At 38.5% G+C, this 18,490-nt stretch overlaps 1 protein-coding gene across 4 annotated transcripts in view; it reads right to left on the bottom strand.

Annotated features, from left to right (window-relative positions):
* Positions 1-16,354, bottom strand: part of ALCAM (activated leukocyte cell adhesion molecule) — a 206,996-nt gene extending 190,642 nt beyond the window's left edge. For all 4 annotated transcript variants that reach the window (XR_010125667.1, XM_054479818.2, XM_054479820.2 and 1 more), the window contains exon 1: positions 14,582-16,354. Coding sequence is in view for 3 of the 4 variants with exons in the window: in XM_054479818.2 (XP_054335793.1) it covers positions 14,582-14,654 (73 nt within the window). In the remaining variant the exon portion in view is untranslated. The remainder of the gene's footprint in view (positions 1-14,581) is intronic.
* Between the last annotated feature and the right edge of the window lie 2,136 nt (positions 16,355-18,490).

Raw genomic sequence — 18,490 nt, 5'->3', positions numbered from 1 at the left:
GCATGAAGGGCATAGCACATTTAGAAATATGGCTAGCACACGGAATTCCAAGAAAAATTGTTCTGAGAAATGTAAGAAAAACTTTAAATGCTATACTAAGAAGTTACTATTTTACCCTGACTATATTGGGAAGTGTCCAAAGTATTTGAAGCGGAGCAGTTATAAGAGTTAATTCGGATCTTATGTCACTCTGATGGCAGAGGGGAGAAAAGATTAGAAGGGACTAAACAAGTTTGAGAAATATGTTAGAAAATGTTTATTTTTTTTGGTTTCTTAAAATATGATCACTGGGCCCACAGAGTCTACATAAATGTCTTTCAAGCACACTCACTTGTATACTCCTAAGTTACCTATGGCCTACTTACACTAATGACCTAAAACAATTGCTTTTAGACACTGTAAACTATAGGCTGCAAAGCATCTCATTTTTAGCTTCAAATTCACTTTTAAATTTATATTTCAACCTCAAGATTGCAATGCAATGATGTTTCATTATCAGATGGGAACTATGACATAATGAATATGATACTAACAATTAATGGATAAAGTCTTGGAGTTTGTGAATGGCTTATTTGTTTTACAGAGTGAGTAGATTCAAGGTTATGCCCAATAAATAACATGACATCACTCTCATTCAGATTCTCCTTTTTGAATGGAAAGAAAGGTAGAGTGGAGAGGAGCTACAGCTGGCAATTTTGTAATTCTGAACCTGTGGCCTCTCTTCTTTATGTATAATATCTATGTGAATCAGTTGGGTATATAATCGTATTTTGGGGAAGTGGGAAAGATTAACTGAGATTTAATTTATTTAAATACTTGAATAATACTAACACCTCTTAAGAGCTTACTATTGACAACCACACTGTTTAATGAACTTTATGTGTATTAATTCATTTAATTTTCACAGCAATCCTACAAGATAGGTGCTATTATTCCCATTGCATAGATTAGGACAGAAGAGGGTTTAAGCAACTTCCCCAATGCCACCCAGCTGGGAAATTGGAGAATGGAGACACAGGTTTCAAAACTAAACAATTTGGCTACAGACACCATATTCTCAAACTCTAATCTATAATGGAAAGTAAGCACAATAAAATGGGCACTTATTTTAAAAGGTATTTTAAATTGGGATTTGTTAAAATTGTGATGAAGAACCCACAAGCCTTTATCACAAAGCTCCTTTCCCAGTATGGCCGTCATGACACATAATCTAATCTCAATATGAGATGTTTTAAATCTGTTTCTGTGTTGACAATTCTTAAATATACCAGAGAATTGGACCATTTCATTTACTGACATAATTTTAGTAATAAATTAGGAGGTCTAATGTGTGATATTATACAATTTTCTATAGAATAAAATCCTTTCCATTTCAAATTTAAAAATGAGGCCCATCATTGAATTTTTTTTTCTTAATTAGATGTCAGGTAAAATTATTGCTCAACACTGACTCAAACATACAAGTGTGTGTGCATATTCTTCTAAATCAAAATATAGTTTCGAATCTTAGAATTTTTGAGCTGTGAAGAAATCACATGGTACAATACTTCCATGAGAAAAATGAACCTCATAAAAGGTAAATGAATTGTCAGGGTCACATACAGAGTGGATAACTCCCTTATGTAGAAACATCTTAGGAGATGTCTTATAAAATTGAAACTATTTACATTTTTTAACCATGTTAGTGGATTTGTGACAAAATTATAAATTTTTGAACAAAATCAACCCAACAACTTCTTTCATCATAACAAAATTAAAAGGTAAAGTAATAATAGATAAGATGATGAATATCAATTTAGCTTGAAAATACAATTTGGGGTTACCTAAATCAAGGGAATATATGAGAAAATAAAAAAGGAAGAAGACCATTTCCATGTGGAAATCTGTAATCATTTGGTTAAAAATCTAGGCAGAGTAATTTTAAAAGATTTCCTCTACTATTCAAATATATAACAGTTTTAACTTAATAGCTACCACAAAATTAATATGAAAACATGCATTATTTTATCACTAGAAATGCACTTTGTTCTCTTTTGATGCCTTGGTGTATTAAAGTATGTTTCTCAAGAGTATACCCATTTTAATCATGTCTAGTGAGTTATTATGCAAAAGGTACAAAGAACTAAGAACTGGGGCTTTAAAACACATATTATTTGTGGAAGCATTTTTTGAATTATATGAATAGAAAGAGGATACTATTCACTTTCCAAAATGTCCTTAATATTAAAATTATAGGTTTTTAATAATGTTCACTATTAAATTAGAGGTCATTGGAAAATCATAATAAATGGAAGCATCATACAGTGCTCATAAAAGGAAAGTAGTGGAGTTCCCTCTATTGAATTATAATTGAGAAATAATGTATTTAAAATCATAATTTTATTATCAAAATGACAGCGTTGTAACAATCGGAAATTTTTCTAAGTTCTAATATTTTCAAATTACAGAAACATATAATAATGTCAATTTCTGAGAATAATATAGTGCATTACATATGTCTTTATAATTTTAACATGTGTTTTTTTCTCTTCTTTTTGTTTGCAGAAAATTACATTTTAAAGCTATAATTTTCAATTATGTTCTTTTGTTTTTCCGGAGATGATAAAACGGAAAGGTTACTTGACATTCACTGAGATTATGAAACATTCTAATAAAATATACTTTTCAGTTTAGTTATGGAAGCCCAAAATGTATTCAGATGGAACTGAAATGTTTCTCAATCAGTAAAATGAAGTATTTCACAAGTTTTTCTGATGTGAATAACTGATATTATTAGGTTACTGAAAAATGTGATTCATAATGATTATTATTTGGTTGAGTGTCTACAATGTGCCAGGCACTGACAAACATAATATAAATTCATTGCCTTCTTGAATATTCCTACCAAATGAACTTGGTAATACTGCTATCCTCAGTTAACAAATGAAAAAACAGACAAAAGCTAGAAAGCAAACTCATGCTCTGATCCATAGCCCAAGCTCTTGAGCTCTTATATAAAGAAATCTATGCTATGCATTGACAGTCTGGCATCTCTGAGCCTAGACAGTTCATGAAGATCAAGCAGAGAATAGGTCTTCTAATACCATGGAGATACAGCCATACTGTCTACCATCAAATCACTATTCAAGCAGTTCAAATCATTTCTAACCACATGCTTTGGATGGATTCTAGAAAATGATAACCTCCAAACCATACCCTGAAACCCTACTCCTTTTTTACTATTTTATAATCTCTTTTAGAAAGGAGGCATTTTCTAACAGCAAAGAGGAAAACAGCTGAGCGGATAAAGGTTTTGTTTTAATAAACAGATAGGTATTTGCCATTCTAGTATGATAAGAGAAGCTATTTAATCTTATACTAAACAAGCACTTCTCAAAAAAAAAAAACAAAAAAACAAAAACTATTTGAGAACTAGCCAGTATCCATTGAGGCTGAGTGGAACAGGGGATTTATGTAATGGAGTAAATCCAAATATATATTACATTTTACTCTTAGATCTGATATCAAAACTGTTATTCATACTTAAATCCATGGCCATCTCTGCAAAAATATAAAACCTATACCTTAAAATCGCCATAAACATTCTCCTTAGAAAGTGTCGTACCTATCACCAGGTAGGGAAAATGCTTGCAGAATAAAGTATAAGTGCCCCAGATTTGAACATCTAAACTAAATACCAGGCAGAAACTGCTTTACTCATGAAATTACAGTATGTGCATACAAACATTACCTCCATTATGAATATTTATCATTTGTTTAAAAATATTACTTTTGGCATATAATTTTTCAAAACCATATGTATACTGCTATTTTCTATGTAAAAGTGACTAAAATAGATTTTATTCCTACTTTCCTTAATGGGTTAAAAAATTACTGGTGAAAAATATTTAGTGGCACTGATTTTTAAAAAATATTTATAAAATATTGTACTTTTTATCAGCTTATAAAAAATTCTGACAAGCTTTGTTGGAAGAATTGTTCAAAAGATGATTTACTTAAGCCTTAAACTTGTTGGAATGATTGTTCGAAATATGATTTACTTAAAAACAACTGAAGTTTGTTTAGTAATGACTATTATACAGGCTTTACAAAGTGGCATTAGTCAGACCACCCATACAATGTATACTGTACCTACAACGAACTAATACAAATATTTGGAAACCATTTCTTTGTGTTGAAAAGCAGTATTAAATTCACTTATGGCTCAAATGTGGTGTGGCTGTCTCTTAATCCTGATTGTACAGAGTATGAATCTTACAAAATGGAAGAAGTGATGGCTTATAATTATACAGTTTATGTTCTAAAAGTTAGCAATCTTATGTGGAAAGAACAATAATAAAAGTTCATGGTAAATACCTGTCTTTTCCCATTTCTGGCCCAATCTCATATATAATAAAGTTAGGCATCAATATCGCTTTTGCCTTGTGTGTGAGTGTATATGCCTACTACTCCTATAATTCTAACTTTTCCAATAAGCTTTAAATAAATGAAAACCAACTTATTATACTGGTTAAAAAGAGGAATATAATAGTACAAATTTATGAAGAGAGTTTAAGAAAGAGGCATTATCTTACTTTTGTTGGGATGTCTTTTAAAGATGTGTACTCTTTGAGCAATAATTTTAGAATTTCTTTCTAAACGAAAAACACATCTTCTTTGACTCAGTAATTTCACTTCCAAGACATTTTACCAACAACTGTTACCAATTGCTTATGTGGACAATAACATATATTAGGATGTTCACTCCTCTAGTTTGTAATAACAAAAGATGGGAAACAACCTAAACTTCCAGGAATTTGTGAAATGGTTAAATTAATGATGATAGTACAGTAAAATCCAATGCACTCTTTTTAAAAATGAGGTAGAGCTATAGGAGCTGCTATGAGACAATTTTTTAATCTCCGAAATGTACTGCTAAGTGAAAAAGGAAAGGTACAAAATGATGTATATGGTATGTTTCCACTTTATTTTTTAAGTAGGGAGGTATACAAACAAATATTTACTAATATGTTAATATTTCAATAAGACAAAGACATCCTCTTCTAGATCCCACAACTGGCAAGTCAATTAGGGATATTACAGGAAAGTATTTGAACAACTTCAAGGAATCCTTGGTTTTTGCCTCAACCTTCAAAACTTCTTTAGTTTTCCTGAAAAGGGATAGGCACATTTTCACCTCCAGGAGTTAGAAACCATGTTTCTTACCACCTTAGCATCCTCAGTCATGTTATTTCCTCAGCTCACGTCCTTTGCTAGATTATTCCTCAGCACATAGCTCAGATACCACTTCCTGCAAGACATTTTCTGAGTTTCTCTTAAACACCAGACTAGATCTGGCCACTTTGTTGTAAAATGCTGTTCATTGTTCTTGTGATATTTACCAAAATTTCTAGCAAATAGTTATATAGTTAACTAATTGATATCTGTTTCCCTGAGAGAACATAACATCTTTGAGTGATAAGATCTTGAATGTATAGTAATTAGTTTATTTCCATATCCTCAAGCACAATGTGTAGTACATATTGAGCACTCCATTAATATTTGTTGAAAGCTGTTATATATGCTGAATGATCAATTGACATGAGTTTTAATTCTGGATTGGCCAACAATGTGATCTTAGTCAAGTAGATAAGTAATTTTTAGATTCCTTGCAGGTCAAAACCTTTAATCTATGAGTTTAGGCACAAATGAAACTGAAAACATGTCACTAGGAATTGTGGTTAATTTGCTACTGGATTTTAGGTAATCTCTTAACCTGTGGTTTCATTTATTTCAGCTCTCAAATGGGGGCCTAAAAAAAAGAACATCAAAAGAACATTCTCATTTTTCCAACAACCCTTCTTTTAACATATTTTAACTTGTGACAATAAATTGCATGCCTCTAGTCCTTCAGAATTCATTCTCTCTCTCTCTCTCTGTCTCTCTGTCTTTCTCTCTCCTCTCTAGCCCCCAACACACACAAACTCACACACACTGAACTTTCCATAATTTAACTCTGGAGAGAGTTAAGGTTTTAGCTCTAAGTAAAAGTATTCTTATTCAACACTGCTTGAGCCTCTCGAAAGGTTGTATGTTTTGCCCAAGGATCTAGAAGGTGAAAATTGTTAATACAGGGTCAAAGTTTCTATGATAAGCATCTTTGCTGTTGTCACACCCTTGACTACAACTGTGTCCTAGCCATACTGTTGGTGGCCACATCAGGTCACCTTTTCTGACTGATACAACTTAGTTTACATGTACAGAAGAACGCTGGGGCTTCCTTCAACATCACTGATTTTTTTAAGAACCAAATTGGTAGTGTGATTACGAGAAATCTCATAGAAGAACAGAATGGGAGTTGTACAATTTGCTGCAAAAGAAATTCAAGCTCATACTGAAATAGTTCTTCCCTAAATAACTCCGTAGCTAAGTGTAGCTCCCAGGTGAATTTCAAACAAAATTATCCCCTTGGCATCTGAGGTCAATTTAGTTTCCATTCCAAACCATGGGATCCTTAATGTTTCATATCTACAACATTCTGGAATTCTAGAGGCTACAACCTCACATCTTTCTTTCTTATACCTGACATGAAAGGAGCATATAACCCATTAATGATATTTCACTGTAGCTGATAATTAAATTTAAATGGGTTAAAAATATGCACTTGGTTAGGATGAAGAGTGCATTTATCACAGTGAAGTACTCCAAGACATACAGACAGACAAGTTACAAATTATTGTGGAGCCTGTATAATATGTTATCCAAAATGCACTTCTGAAAATGAAAAAGGATGCCATTAATAATTGTACCAGCTCATGAGGCATAAACCAGGACAGTCTTGGGTATACCAAGATGTATGAATGGTCAACCTACTAATAATGTACATATTAAGCAAGATAGCACCAAAAGATATAAAAGAAAGAAAACAAATGTCTATAATAGGTAACACAGAAGTTGACAACAAATGACACCATAGGTGTCACCTGGGGAATGGTTAGCTGATTGTACCACAAACAAGCTGAATTTGGAAGGGTTCGGTGTGTAGGTTTCAACCCTGAAAACTTAGAAGCTTCTTTTGGCTGCTTACCAAACATTTTCCTGTCTTTTAGGGATGAATTCTCACTAGCCAAACTCATAAACCAGCTTATTGGTATACATAAGAGCAATTATTGCCAAGGGAATACAATGCTTCTCTTCCAGCTAGTGCATCCTCTGACTGTAAACTGGCTATATAGGAAGTCACATTGGGCTCGGTGTGATGGCTTATGCCTGTAATCCCAGCACTTTGGCAGGCCACGGCAGGTGGATCACCTGAGGCCAGGAGTTCGAGACCAGCCTGGCCAACATGGTGAAACCCAGTCTCTACTAAAAATACACAAAATTAGCTGGGTGAGCTGGTGGGCACCTGTAATTCCAGCTACTTGGAAGGCTGAGGCAGGAGAATCACTTGAACTCGGTAGGTGGAGGTTGCGGTGAGCAGAGATGGCACCATTGCACTCCAGCCTGGGCAACAAGAGCGAGACACCGTCTCAAAAACAAAAACAAAAACAAAAAACAAACATCACATTATAATTAGATTTCTTAGTGACCATGAAATTCCAGCATGGGAAAGTTTACTATATGGCTTGAATATTCAGAGCCTTATGTTCTTTTTTAAGAAAAAAAAAAAATAGAGAAGGAGTTACACAATATTGGCCAGGCTGGTCTTGAACTCTTGGCCGCAGGTGATCTGCCCGCCTCGGCCTCCCAAAGTGCTAGGATTATAGGTATGAGCCACTGAGCCTGGCCCCAGAATTAGGTTCTTATAATGAGTTTTATCTATCTCAACAAAAAGCTATACCTGCTAAGGAGACTGGGCAAGTCATGTCTGCCGGTTAGAGGGGCCACTTACTTTCACCGTAAAATAAAGTGTTTGGATTCATTAAGTATAATAGCTTCAATAACCACATTTGGCCCAACTCCCCTAGTTTTTCTATGTTTCTCCAATGACCAAAGCCTTTTTCATCCTTAATCACAGGTCCTTTACGAATATACATGTTCTTTTCTTTTTGTTTTTCATTAATACTACTAAAGTGCCATCAGGTCTTGATGGCCTGTCCCACTCTGTTCTTTCATGTTGGTTTTATTTTCCAGTTCAATTCTCAGTGAGGAATATTATATCCTCAACTCCCAAACTCCTTGAGAAAATGTCTTAGTAATCCATGAATGTAAGGTGCTGCCATATGGAGTTTAATTCTCTACATATGCATTACTTCTACTGTATTTAATGCAAAGTAAAAATGTGAAGCAGCTTCTAGGTGTCAAGCTCTTAACTAGACTTGAGGATACATAGACAAAGATGATATTTGGTATTCAAAAGATTTATGTTCAACTGAAAAAAGTCACCAATATCATAATACAATGTGGTAAAAACTACAGCAAAGACACCTACAGGGAAAAGGAAAAGGGAAAAGTTAAGACTCACTTTAGTCATTATCAACATTCCAATGTTGATTTTGCACCAAAGGCAAGTAAGTACAGGAAATTTTTTTTTTTTTTCATTCACAGTTCAAATAAGGTAACCTAGACTCTCTCTAAAACTATACAGATGGAGAGGATAAAAATCTACTTATATCAATTTCTAAGGTGAAAGTATCTTTGAGATTTATCTCCCTCAAGAAAACATTGTGTTGGAGTGCTGGTTGATATCTTAATCTACAAATTCAGTTAACTTCTCTAGTGAAATCATAATAAGTTAAAATAATCAAAAATAAAGTCTTTTTTAATTACAAGTTCCAATCTTCCTAACATTTATGGATTTGATATTACTGGTTTTCACTGTTTACTGTAACCCCATAATCCATTATAAGCAGTAATTTTTTTTTCTAAAAGCAGGTGTATGAAAATCCTACTGGAGAGTCAACTTACCTGGCTGCTAACCCAACTCATAACATGAAAAGCGTATTGCTTTATTATTCATTTATTCATGGAAAATCATATGATGTAATAAAAAACTTGCTTAAGAAAAAGGGCCAGGTGAGAGTAAAATTTTTCTAAAACTTGAAATGTGATTTTGCAGAGCTAAACAAATTATTCATAGTGGAAGTGTCATTGAGCAAAGGCCAGAAGACTACAGCAATTGCCATGGTCATAGTATGTTTTCCTGTGAATGAACATCAAGAGTCTATAATATTTATAGGATTTGAAAAGACTGCAAAGGTTTTGTTTCATCTCATAGATGTTTTTAGTCTTACGTGGGCCAAGATTTTGCATCAGTTCCTTAAGTGATAAAGAAAAGAGCTAAAACAATAATAATAACAGTAATAGAGAAGCAAATCAGAGAAGCTGGACAGCTGTCTAATTTCTGATTAACCTATTCCCCAGCAGTTTAGTTTCATTGTGTTGAAGTACTATGAATTCTTAGACCAGACAAGTATAGACATGTTCATTTAAGCACCTCAACTCAAAGTCAAATTAAGTAATCCTTTGGTTAGAAGATGTTTTGGATTGTGCACAACTCTGATTCCCCCTTCAATGGAATGGATAGTTGAGAACTGACTGGGTAAATAAGAGAGGAATCATTAAAAGCTAATTTCATTCTTGGAACACAGACTACAATAATGGGCTATGATAATAGGTTAGCATAAAACAATTACTGAATATCACAGCACATTTGGAACTAGGCCTATCTGAAATATATAAGGTATTCTATTCAATAATAAGGGAGAAAAGAGAATGTAAAATTTATTATTTAAACAGAGAAATTAGCTGCATGAAAATATCGGTAACTCCAAAAACATGGTAATACTTATGTACTATAGGGAGACTATAATAATTGTAGGATTTAACCTTACCAAATAGCCTGCAATATCCTCTTCCTGAATATAGAATGTCTATTTTAGTCTTGAATTTACTCTCCACAATGAAAGGAAAATTCTACCCTAATAAAAAAAGTAATCAAAAGTATAAATGGATTTTTTCCATTTCTTACTGAAAATAAACTGAGTTGAAATCCAAAAGTAATAACCAAATAAATGTTATCACCCACCACTCCCAAGAAACCATTATTTAGCATTCCAGTAAGTTAGTTCATTCTTCATATGTCACATACATGTGTCACACACATGATGTGTAAGAAATGAGATAAGCCTCTGTGAAAACTCAACAATGAAGAATAAAATTAACACATTGTGAGAAATTGCATTTAAGTTTCTATGTATACATTGAGACAGAGACACATTCTTCTATCATAGCTATACCTAAGTGGATCTTCTGCATATCTGGGCTATAAATTGCATGTGTCTACTTGAGTGAATACCTTCAGGGAGCTAGAACTCTTTGATGGTGTTTTATGCTAAATAAATGTCCAGAACAGAAAGAAGTGTGCTTGGAAATGTAAAACATGGTGATTATAAAGCATTTAAAATACTATCTGACAAACTGCTGCCATCTTACACCAAGTAATACTGACAATTTAGGTGGTACTAAGTTTTACAAAGGCCCATGGTTAGTGGCATGAAAATTTGATGGAGAAAAAGAAAAAAGAGAAAAAAAAAAAAAGAAACATCTTTCCATTATTTTAATAAAATGATAAAAGGGATAATTAAGTGGAATAAATTAAAGAGTGTTATTCTATTAACAATATAATAAAAGCCTTAATTAATATAGCATGTTTTACTTAAAAAATTTGAAATGCTGAGCAAGGGAATTACTAATCTCAAAACAATCAGAACCACACATTGCACAGAAAGAAATTCACAGATAGGAAATAGAAAAGAGCAGAAAAATAATTTTCCTAAGGTCACAACATTCTTAAATGACATAGTTAAAAACTGAACACATGAATACTGACTACAATATACAATTTTTCTAATAACACAAGACTATTAAAATAGGTTTTTATTAATTTTCTTCTTTTTGATAAGTCAATGGTAGACATGCATTTTCATCTGAATGTCTGTTAAAAAAGATAAGCTAGTTTGAATTTTCTACAAAGTCAGAAAAGGTTTGGAATCTGGTAAGACAAGATATTTTGGATTTCTACAAGCTTTAAAACAATAGAAAAATATTAGTATTTTCTATTTCCTTCTGTCTTGCATTTACAACCATGTTGCAAATCAACTTTTTTGTTGAGCAACTTTAGGATGTACAATATGAGGCTTTGTCATATGAATATTTAAGCAAAAACCATCATTTACATCTCATTCTAGGTACTATGTATGCAGTTTATATAGGAACAGGTTTGCAGGAGGGATGGGTTACACTAGCAGAGCTTTCTGAGGCCTACTATCCTTTCCTACTTTTGGGTCCTCTTTTCCCAGGAGAGTGGAGTGGAAGGCTAAATTCTCTCCTTCACGCTTTTTTTTTTTTCCCCTACTAAGGCTGGGAAGAGTAAGCGTAGATGTTATCATGAATTTTTTAAAGGTAGAAAAAAAAAGGAAATTAGAAATTGGGGTCCACTGATACTTTTCTAGTAATACAATTTATATGAATTTTGTCTAGACTGAGATCTTTAGAAAAATAGTGTTGAAAAATGACTCTGCCTGCCTAAATTGGTTTTTTACCTTAAGACTTCAGAAACAAAGAGTTTTTGAGCTGGGAGACATTTCAGAGAGTAGGCCTTTAGTCTGTCTTTTTATTTTATATGAGAAAACTGAAGCCCAAAAAGGTTAAATGACTTGCTCAAGTGCCTGAAGGTAGATGTCCTGAAGAAAGCCTAGAAAAGCAATTTACTGCAAATAATACTCCATTAAATTGTAAATTGCTATTGGATTAAATAAATCCGTAAGGAAAAAAATAATATATATTGGCTGTTAAACAGTTTTTAGTTTTTAAATTAATCAATTTCAATAGTCCTACATCAATAGTCTTTGAAAGGACGTTATTTGAGTTGATGGTTTCCCAAGTCCTGTTGAGATCAATTGATATGTTTCAAACATAATATCCCACTGAAGAAAGCTTTATGTGTGCTCATGTCTTAGAATGAATCTTATATCAGTGAGATCAGTGAGTAGTTATGAAAAATCCCATAGAGGGGCTCACACAGATGACCCAAGTGAAGAGAGAGTTAACTGCAGCGCCCCACCTCCTTGTAAATAATTCAGAAAAGCCTTTTTTTTTTTTTTTTTTTTTTTTTAAAGCAATACAAAATGTCACCACAGGCTGACGCTCTTTCTACAAGAATAATGAGATTATTGCTACCTCGGATGTTGAACACACACTTCATTGCCTTTATCTCTGAATTCAGTTTTCGTGGTTCATATATTTTTCTCCTCCTTTCAAAACAGGTAAGGTGGCACGCCTAAAATACATCAATGACTTTGTAGCGACTACAGGCCGAAAGACCCGAGGAAGCAGTTTCACAAACTCGAGTTTTTGACCTCTACAACTGGACACACACTATTAAAACTGCTCCGGAAATGAAGGGTGACCGGCAGGGAAGTCAGTTACCCCCCTCAAATGAAGCCGGCCATTGGCACCGCACCCCCACCGGGCTCTGCTATGCAGAGGGCTCCGAAGGAGGCGCACTTACTGTCCAAGACTTGCTTCCTCAGTGTAGACACGGAGCCTTTAGTGCTGTAACCTTTCCTTTTAAAACACACTGATACTGCAATGAGAATGTCGGCAATGCCAGCTCGGTAATTCACCGAAACCACGGATCTGAGGGTCCAGGGCCGATATCGGATCCTCAGATTCACGGTGGCTGGCTGCGGTGAGCCGGGGCTAGCCGCTCGCCGAAAGCGCGCAGCTCGGTGCGCCCTGGACACACGAGCCTGTGGCGCCAAAAGAACCACCGTGAAGGAGGTCTGAAAGCGGAACTTTCCCCCTTTTAGCAGTTAAATGTGTAGAAAAACCTATCCGCGACGTGGCCCGCCTGTGACGGCACAGAAAAGGAAACTGGTTATGTGCCTGTGTCAGGGGTGTGGACGAGGGTGAGATTACATTCTCCAAGTCTCGAGGGGGTTAATCGGAAAACCAACTGTGGGCGTGTGGACGTTTGCATGTTACAAACCGACATCACCCTTGTCCTCCCTTCTTGACTCATTCCCTGGCTCCAAAGTGTCCTTTCCTCCATCGGACAGTGGAATCTCGAAAAAGTGAAATCCATACTGTACCAGGCCCAAGGGGGTCTCGCCTTTCCTCCTACCTCCCCAGCGTTGTTACACTAGGACACCTGCTTTAAATCCGGTTGAACTATGGTTTCACAGTCCCCTCCCCAGAGCCCGACATTTGTCAGAGAACGCAGACGCCTTTTTTTTCCCTCAGCCTCAGAAACATCAGGTGAGCTCATTACCTCACCCAGAAATGTAACTTTAATAAAGAGATCTGGAGAGGGCACTCCTCCCGCCCACACACACAGCAACGGCAGCAGCAGCAGCTCACAAACACTTGTAATCTCTTCCTCAGGCTCTGGCCCCCAAACCCCTCTCCCCGCCAGTTCCTGGGAGAGACTCAGAGGCTTTCAAACCTCTTCTGTGACCTGAGCTTGCCGACAGCTGAAGGGATATGCACGGATAAAAGGAAGTGAGAATTTTCTTTGATAAAAAGCTAAAGAAAAAGCTAAGAACAAACAGGCCAAAACACCAGGAAGTAGGAGTTTAACTGGCAACTGTCTACGCAGGGATAGAAAAAAAACTTCAAAGAAAAAAAAATCCCCTACATTTTCAGTTTAGGGGAGCAAAGGAACCTGCTGCTCTGTCAGGCAACTGTGAGCGCACGGAATACCCTGTTAGAACAACTTGTGTCAGCCGCCAGGCGGGCCTGAGGATACCAGGGCCAGGGGACGTTCCCGAGTGTGTGGAAAGGGATTTCCCGCGAGATATTTTAGCTGTTGGGAATTTTGCCTTGGTTTTTTTTTTTTCTCTCTCTCTCTCTTCTAAGACTCAGTACAGAACTGAGAACTGAGGCTCTATGAGCAGGTCCTGGAAATTCACAAGCCTCTCACTGAGGTGTCTCCCAGACCTACCTACTAATTCCTGTTCAGGCTGTGTTATCTGCCTGCGGTCACCCTTACACTCACCACCCCACCCCAGACAATGGACGGGGACCGCAGAGGGGAACGTTGAAACCACGATTTGAAGCTTTAGCAGGTTTCTCAAGGGGGGCGGGGGGGGGGCGGTGATTAAAGTCCTCTCCTTCTCTACCCCTCCCATCCCTTCCTCAGCTCACCAAGGGGAAGTTACTAGGGGATTTATCACGAAAAAGTGCCGGCAGTTATTTCATCCGAGTGCTAAGCGAAAGAAAAACTGCTCGGGGCGCAGTGACGTGGACTTGGATACCCAGAGACAGGAGGAACTGTCACAGGGCAAGAGTCCGCCGCCTAGCTGGGAGCCGCAGGGACAAGGGGAGAGCGTCAGTCGAATCCTGCCCACCCCAGAGCACCAAGTTCCTGGAGATTCACCCAGTTTCCCCAGCTTGATGCCCAAACTTGAGCCAACCAGCCAAGCCCAAACGTGCGGCACAGGTGACCGAGCCCGGGGACAGCTCTGTGCCGGGACAGCGGTCCCCTTACCTCCCCCACGCGCCTGGGCGCACTGCCTCGGGGGTGCGAGGCTGGGACGGGGACCTAGGAAACTGCTCCAGGCCCACGTCTGTCTGGGGCTGCTCCCAGGCCGTTGCTCACCTGGCCTGAAGACCGTGGAGGAGACCAAGAGGCAGAAGAGCAGACGGCAGGAACTGGCCCCCTTGGATTCCATATTCCTCCTCCTTCTCGGTGGGCCACTGACGGAGTCCACGCCGCAGGAGGGGGCGTCGTCCCGGGCCCCGCGGTGCCCGCGCACTGGCGGGTCCCGATGCAGGGGCAGCGTCTTCTCCCAGACACACCGTCCCCTGGGCTGTGGCGCTGCACCTTCGGGTCTCTGCCGCACGCAACTTTCCACCACGCAATGCCCCCAACTCCTCCTCCCTCCCGGTCAACACCAGCCCACGGGTCCTTCGGCTGCTCCTCCGGGGACAACGACCCTCTCTTTCCAGGAGACACTTGAGTAATTCGGAAAGGTGTAAGCGGTTCTTTTCGCTGGTATCTTCTTTTATTTTCCTTGTCTTGAAATGATAATAATAATGGCAGTGGCAATGTGCATGAAACGCCGGGTGCTAAGAAGGACTCGCAGGAGGCGGCGACAGGGGGGGCGGCGGGTCTCCTCAGGTGGCAGCGGTGGTAGCAGCGGCAGCGGTCTCCGGGCTGCTCTGAGTAGAGGGACTGGAAGGCGTGTGTAAGCTGCCTCTTTCCTCCTCTCCCCGCCTCCTCCCTCCCTCCCGTCTCCTCCCCACTTCCCCGGACGCAGCGCAAAGCAGGTGGTTGAAGCGCGGATCCGCAGCCTAGAGGCGCTGCAGGACTGAGTCCGAGCCCTGAGCCCAGCTCCGGGATCAGGGAGAACCGCGTGCCCCTGTCCTGGAGCCCGGGTGGGCGGGGATTCGCCGCGGCTCCGCCCCAGGGCCAGGTCCGCCAATAAGAAGCAAGCACAGGAGCCGCGCGCGCCCGGGAGAGCCCTGGGACTAACACTTTCTGTGATGTTGCAGCGTCCTAGTGATAAGGCCTCTGGCTTCCAACTGCCCACCCACCCTCGCTGAGGTTTAAAAATCGACTGCCCTCTTCCTCCACCCATACGCCCATCCCACTGACTCATTCCTCAGAGATTTTTCTCCGCCGTGCTGCTGCAGCCTTCTGTCCTGTAAAGAGAATAGTGGGGCAGGGCAGTGGCGGTGGGGAGCGAACCTTGGGTCCAAGAGCGAGAGTGAAGGGAAAAGGAAAGGGCAAGAGGAAGTGGCAAAGGTGGAAACTTGCTTCTTGGGAGTTAACAGGAATAGCTACTGGTTGGCAGGGGCAACCCCTGTACTGGACTGATTCCTCCTGTACTTTTCGAATCTCTCTCCTCCCCCTGCTCACCCCCACCATTCCCCTCACACCCGGCTGCCATAGACTTGGTTTTAAAGGAAGACTACGTGAGTCGACTGCCCGGTACCAACAGAAGATATTTGCTTTTCCCGGGGGAAATTAAATCCGGAATTTCTAAACCGTACTTCGTCACACGGATTTTCCCAATGTCTACAAAAGCCCTCTAGAGAGCGTGTCACTTTTTTACTTTGAGTTAAGCGGTGATTTTAAGTTATAGACAGAAAATCCTCAAATTATTTCAGATTAAAAGCCAAGTCCGTCTTGGTCCGTTTCCGAAAGCCAGGCACTCCAGCAGATGGACAGGCTTCTCACGCAATTTCTAAAGATTGAACCACCTCCCAGGCGGAACATCGGGAAGCTGTGTCGCTTTCAAATGAGGCAGAGAGCATGAAGGAAGATTTTCCTCTAGAACACCGGGGTGGAGCTGTCGGAGCCCTGAGTGGCTCTAAATCAGGGATGCAGGATCACAGCTCTCATCACTAAAGAATAATAAAATCTTGGTCCCTGAAGCACTTCGCTGGGGCATTAAATAGCCTTTCGTGCATCACAGGGTCACCCTTTTGTGAGACTGGTCTCCAGCAGAGGATGCCAACTAGTAATCGTTACATACTGCACTTTCATCAGAAGACTGCGAGTTACCAACGAGATTGGAGACTCGCAACACACAGACACACACACACACACACACACACTCACACAGTGATTTTTAAAATTATTTGTCTTTTAGTGCTCTAAACTATTAAGCCCTATCTTCAGCTGTGATTTTTCTCAAAAGCCTGCTTGTCCTGTTCTTCCAGCTCTCCTTACATTAACAATATTCTAGAGTAGAGCTTTTATACTATATTTTTTTCCTCTCAAAATAAGTAGTTTCTCCCACTTGGTTTAAACATTAACATTTCATTTGCATCTTATGAATCAACAGGAAAGCTATCGCTAGGAGGCAAATGCCTTTTAACTCTATATTCCTTGAGCTAAGTTTGGCTGAAATCCTAGCATTTCCATGGACTCCTGTAGAATTCCTTTAGGGAATTGTTTTCTTTTTCACTGTGGTTGTAAGTGGGGTGTATTAGAATAAATTGACCTAACAATGTATTTAACCTAGGTCCACGAACCCTATATCTGACTTCTTTTATTTTACGGTGGGAGTTAATACAGCATAATTGCTTAAAGGTAGATTTGCAAAAGGAAGACTGATTTGGGCTCTGACACTAACTGTATGATCTTGGTCAACTCACTTAACCTCTTTAAGCTTCAGTCTCCTTTCTTGTAAAAAGTGATAATAGTGCTAGCCTCATGGGATTGCTGTGAAGATCAAATGAGATCAAACACACAAACACACACGTGGAATTCTAGGAGCAACTGACTATACAAATATGTACATATTATACTTCTACACATACACATGCATATACATATGTGAATATGTATAATATATATTTGAATGTGTAGTCCGTTGCTTCCAGAATTGTTTTTAGAAAGGGATGTGTCCTAGTTTAGGAAAATGCCTTGATAAGCCACTTGGAATAGTAACTCCAAAGGCTATTGGTCATAAAAAAAAATGGTGAAACTGCTCTATATTAAACAAAATAATAACTATGAAAATAGAAATTTGGCCTGGGAGTGGGGACGAAGGCAACCATCCAAAGCATGAGTTTAGAAATGTTCAAAGGTCTTTAGATCTATTAATTACCAACACTTGCATGTTAGAATATTATAAGCAATTTATATGAATTAATAGATGTATTCCCCTCATAAAAAGTTATTGAAGGAGGTGCTATTTTCATCCTTATTTTACTCATGAAGAAACGGAAACCCAGAGACTCGAAGCAACTTTTCCAAGGTCACACAACGATTCATAGCAATGGTAAAGCCAGGGTTCTATCCCAGGTATTCTGATTCTTGAACTGAATTCCTATCTACTTTGCTCATCACTATCCACTTTGCTTATCAAGAATGCATAGCAATAAATGTATGGCTTTTTTGGTGGGGCGATTGATTTAAACATAAGTTCTCTCATCCTTTCACACACATTTTCATTAAGGAAATTTATTAATAAAGCAGCACACCCTATCTGCATAGGCCAGATACAGTGCATATGAGATGACAAGACCATTTCTAAACTGAAATAATGTAGCATAAGCAAGACCTCAGAGTTAGAAATAAACACGAGAATGTAAGCTCCACAAAGTAATGTAATCCAATTAATCTTTCAAAATCTAGTCAATGCGGGATTGGATCCATCTTACTTAATTCTTGAGAGGAAGAGTGTTTCCAGCTACATGTAGATCACAGTCACCTTTGTTACAATTGAGAATACATAGTATTCCAATAATATTTATTGTATAGTTTAGTCATGCATCAGAGCATCATAAGGGTACATCTTGCTGAAAGGGAAAAATGAATAACATTTATCCAGGGGGAAAAAATTTCACATTACCTGGGACATGAGAAGAGCTTTGTATTTTAAGTATAAAGGAATTCATCATCAATCAGGATGATATGCTCAAAAGCAGTGACATGGTACCGGAGGCAAGTTTCCTACTTACGGTCTGTTGAGATCAGGGCTCAGGATTCCCAAGGCTCTGGCCAGGACTCCTTCCCTGTACTAAAATATTAATCCCATCAGTATGTGACAAC

Source organism: Pongo pygmaeus, chromosome 2 (genome assembly GCF_028885625.2).
Source record: "Pongo pygmaeus isolate AG05252 chromosome 2, NHGRI_mPonPyg2-v2.0_pri, whole genome shotgun sequence".
Classification (NCBI taxonomy): Eukaryota; Metazoa; Chordata; class Mammalia; order Primates; family Hominidae; genus Pongo; species Pongo pygmaeus.
The sequence above is the reverse complement of the archived record's forward strand: the minus strand, read 5'-3'. Positions and strand labels throughout refer to the sequence as shown.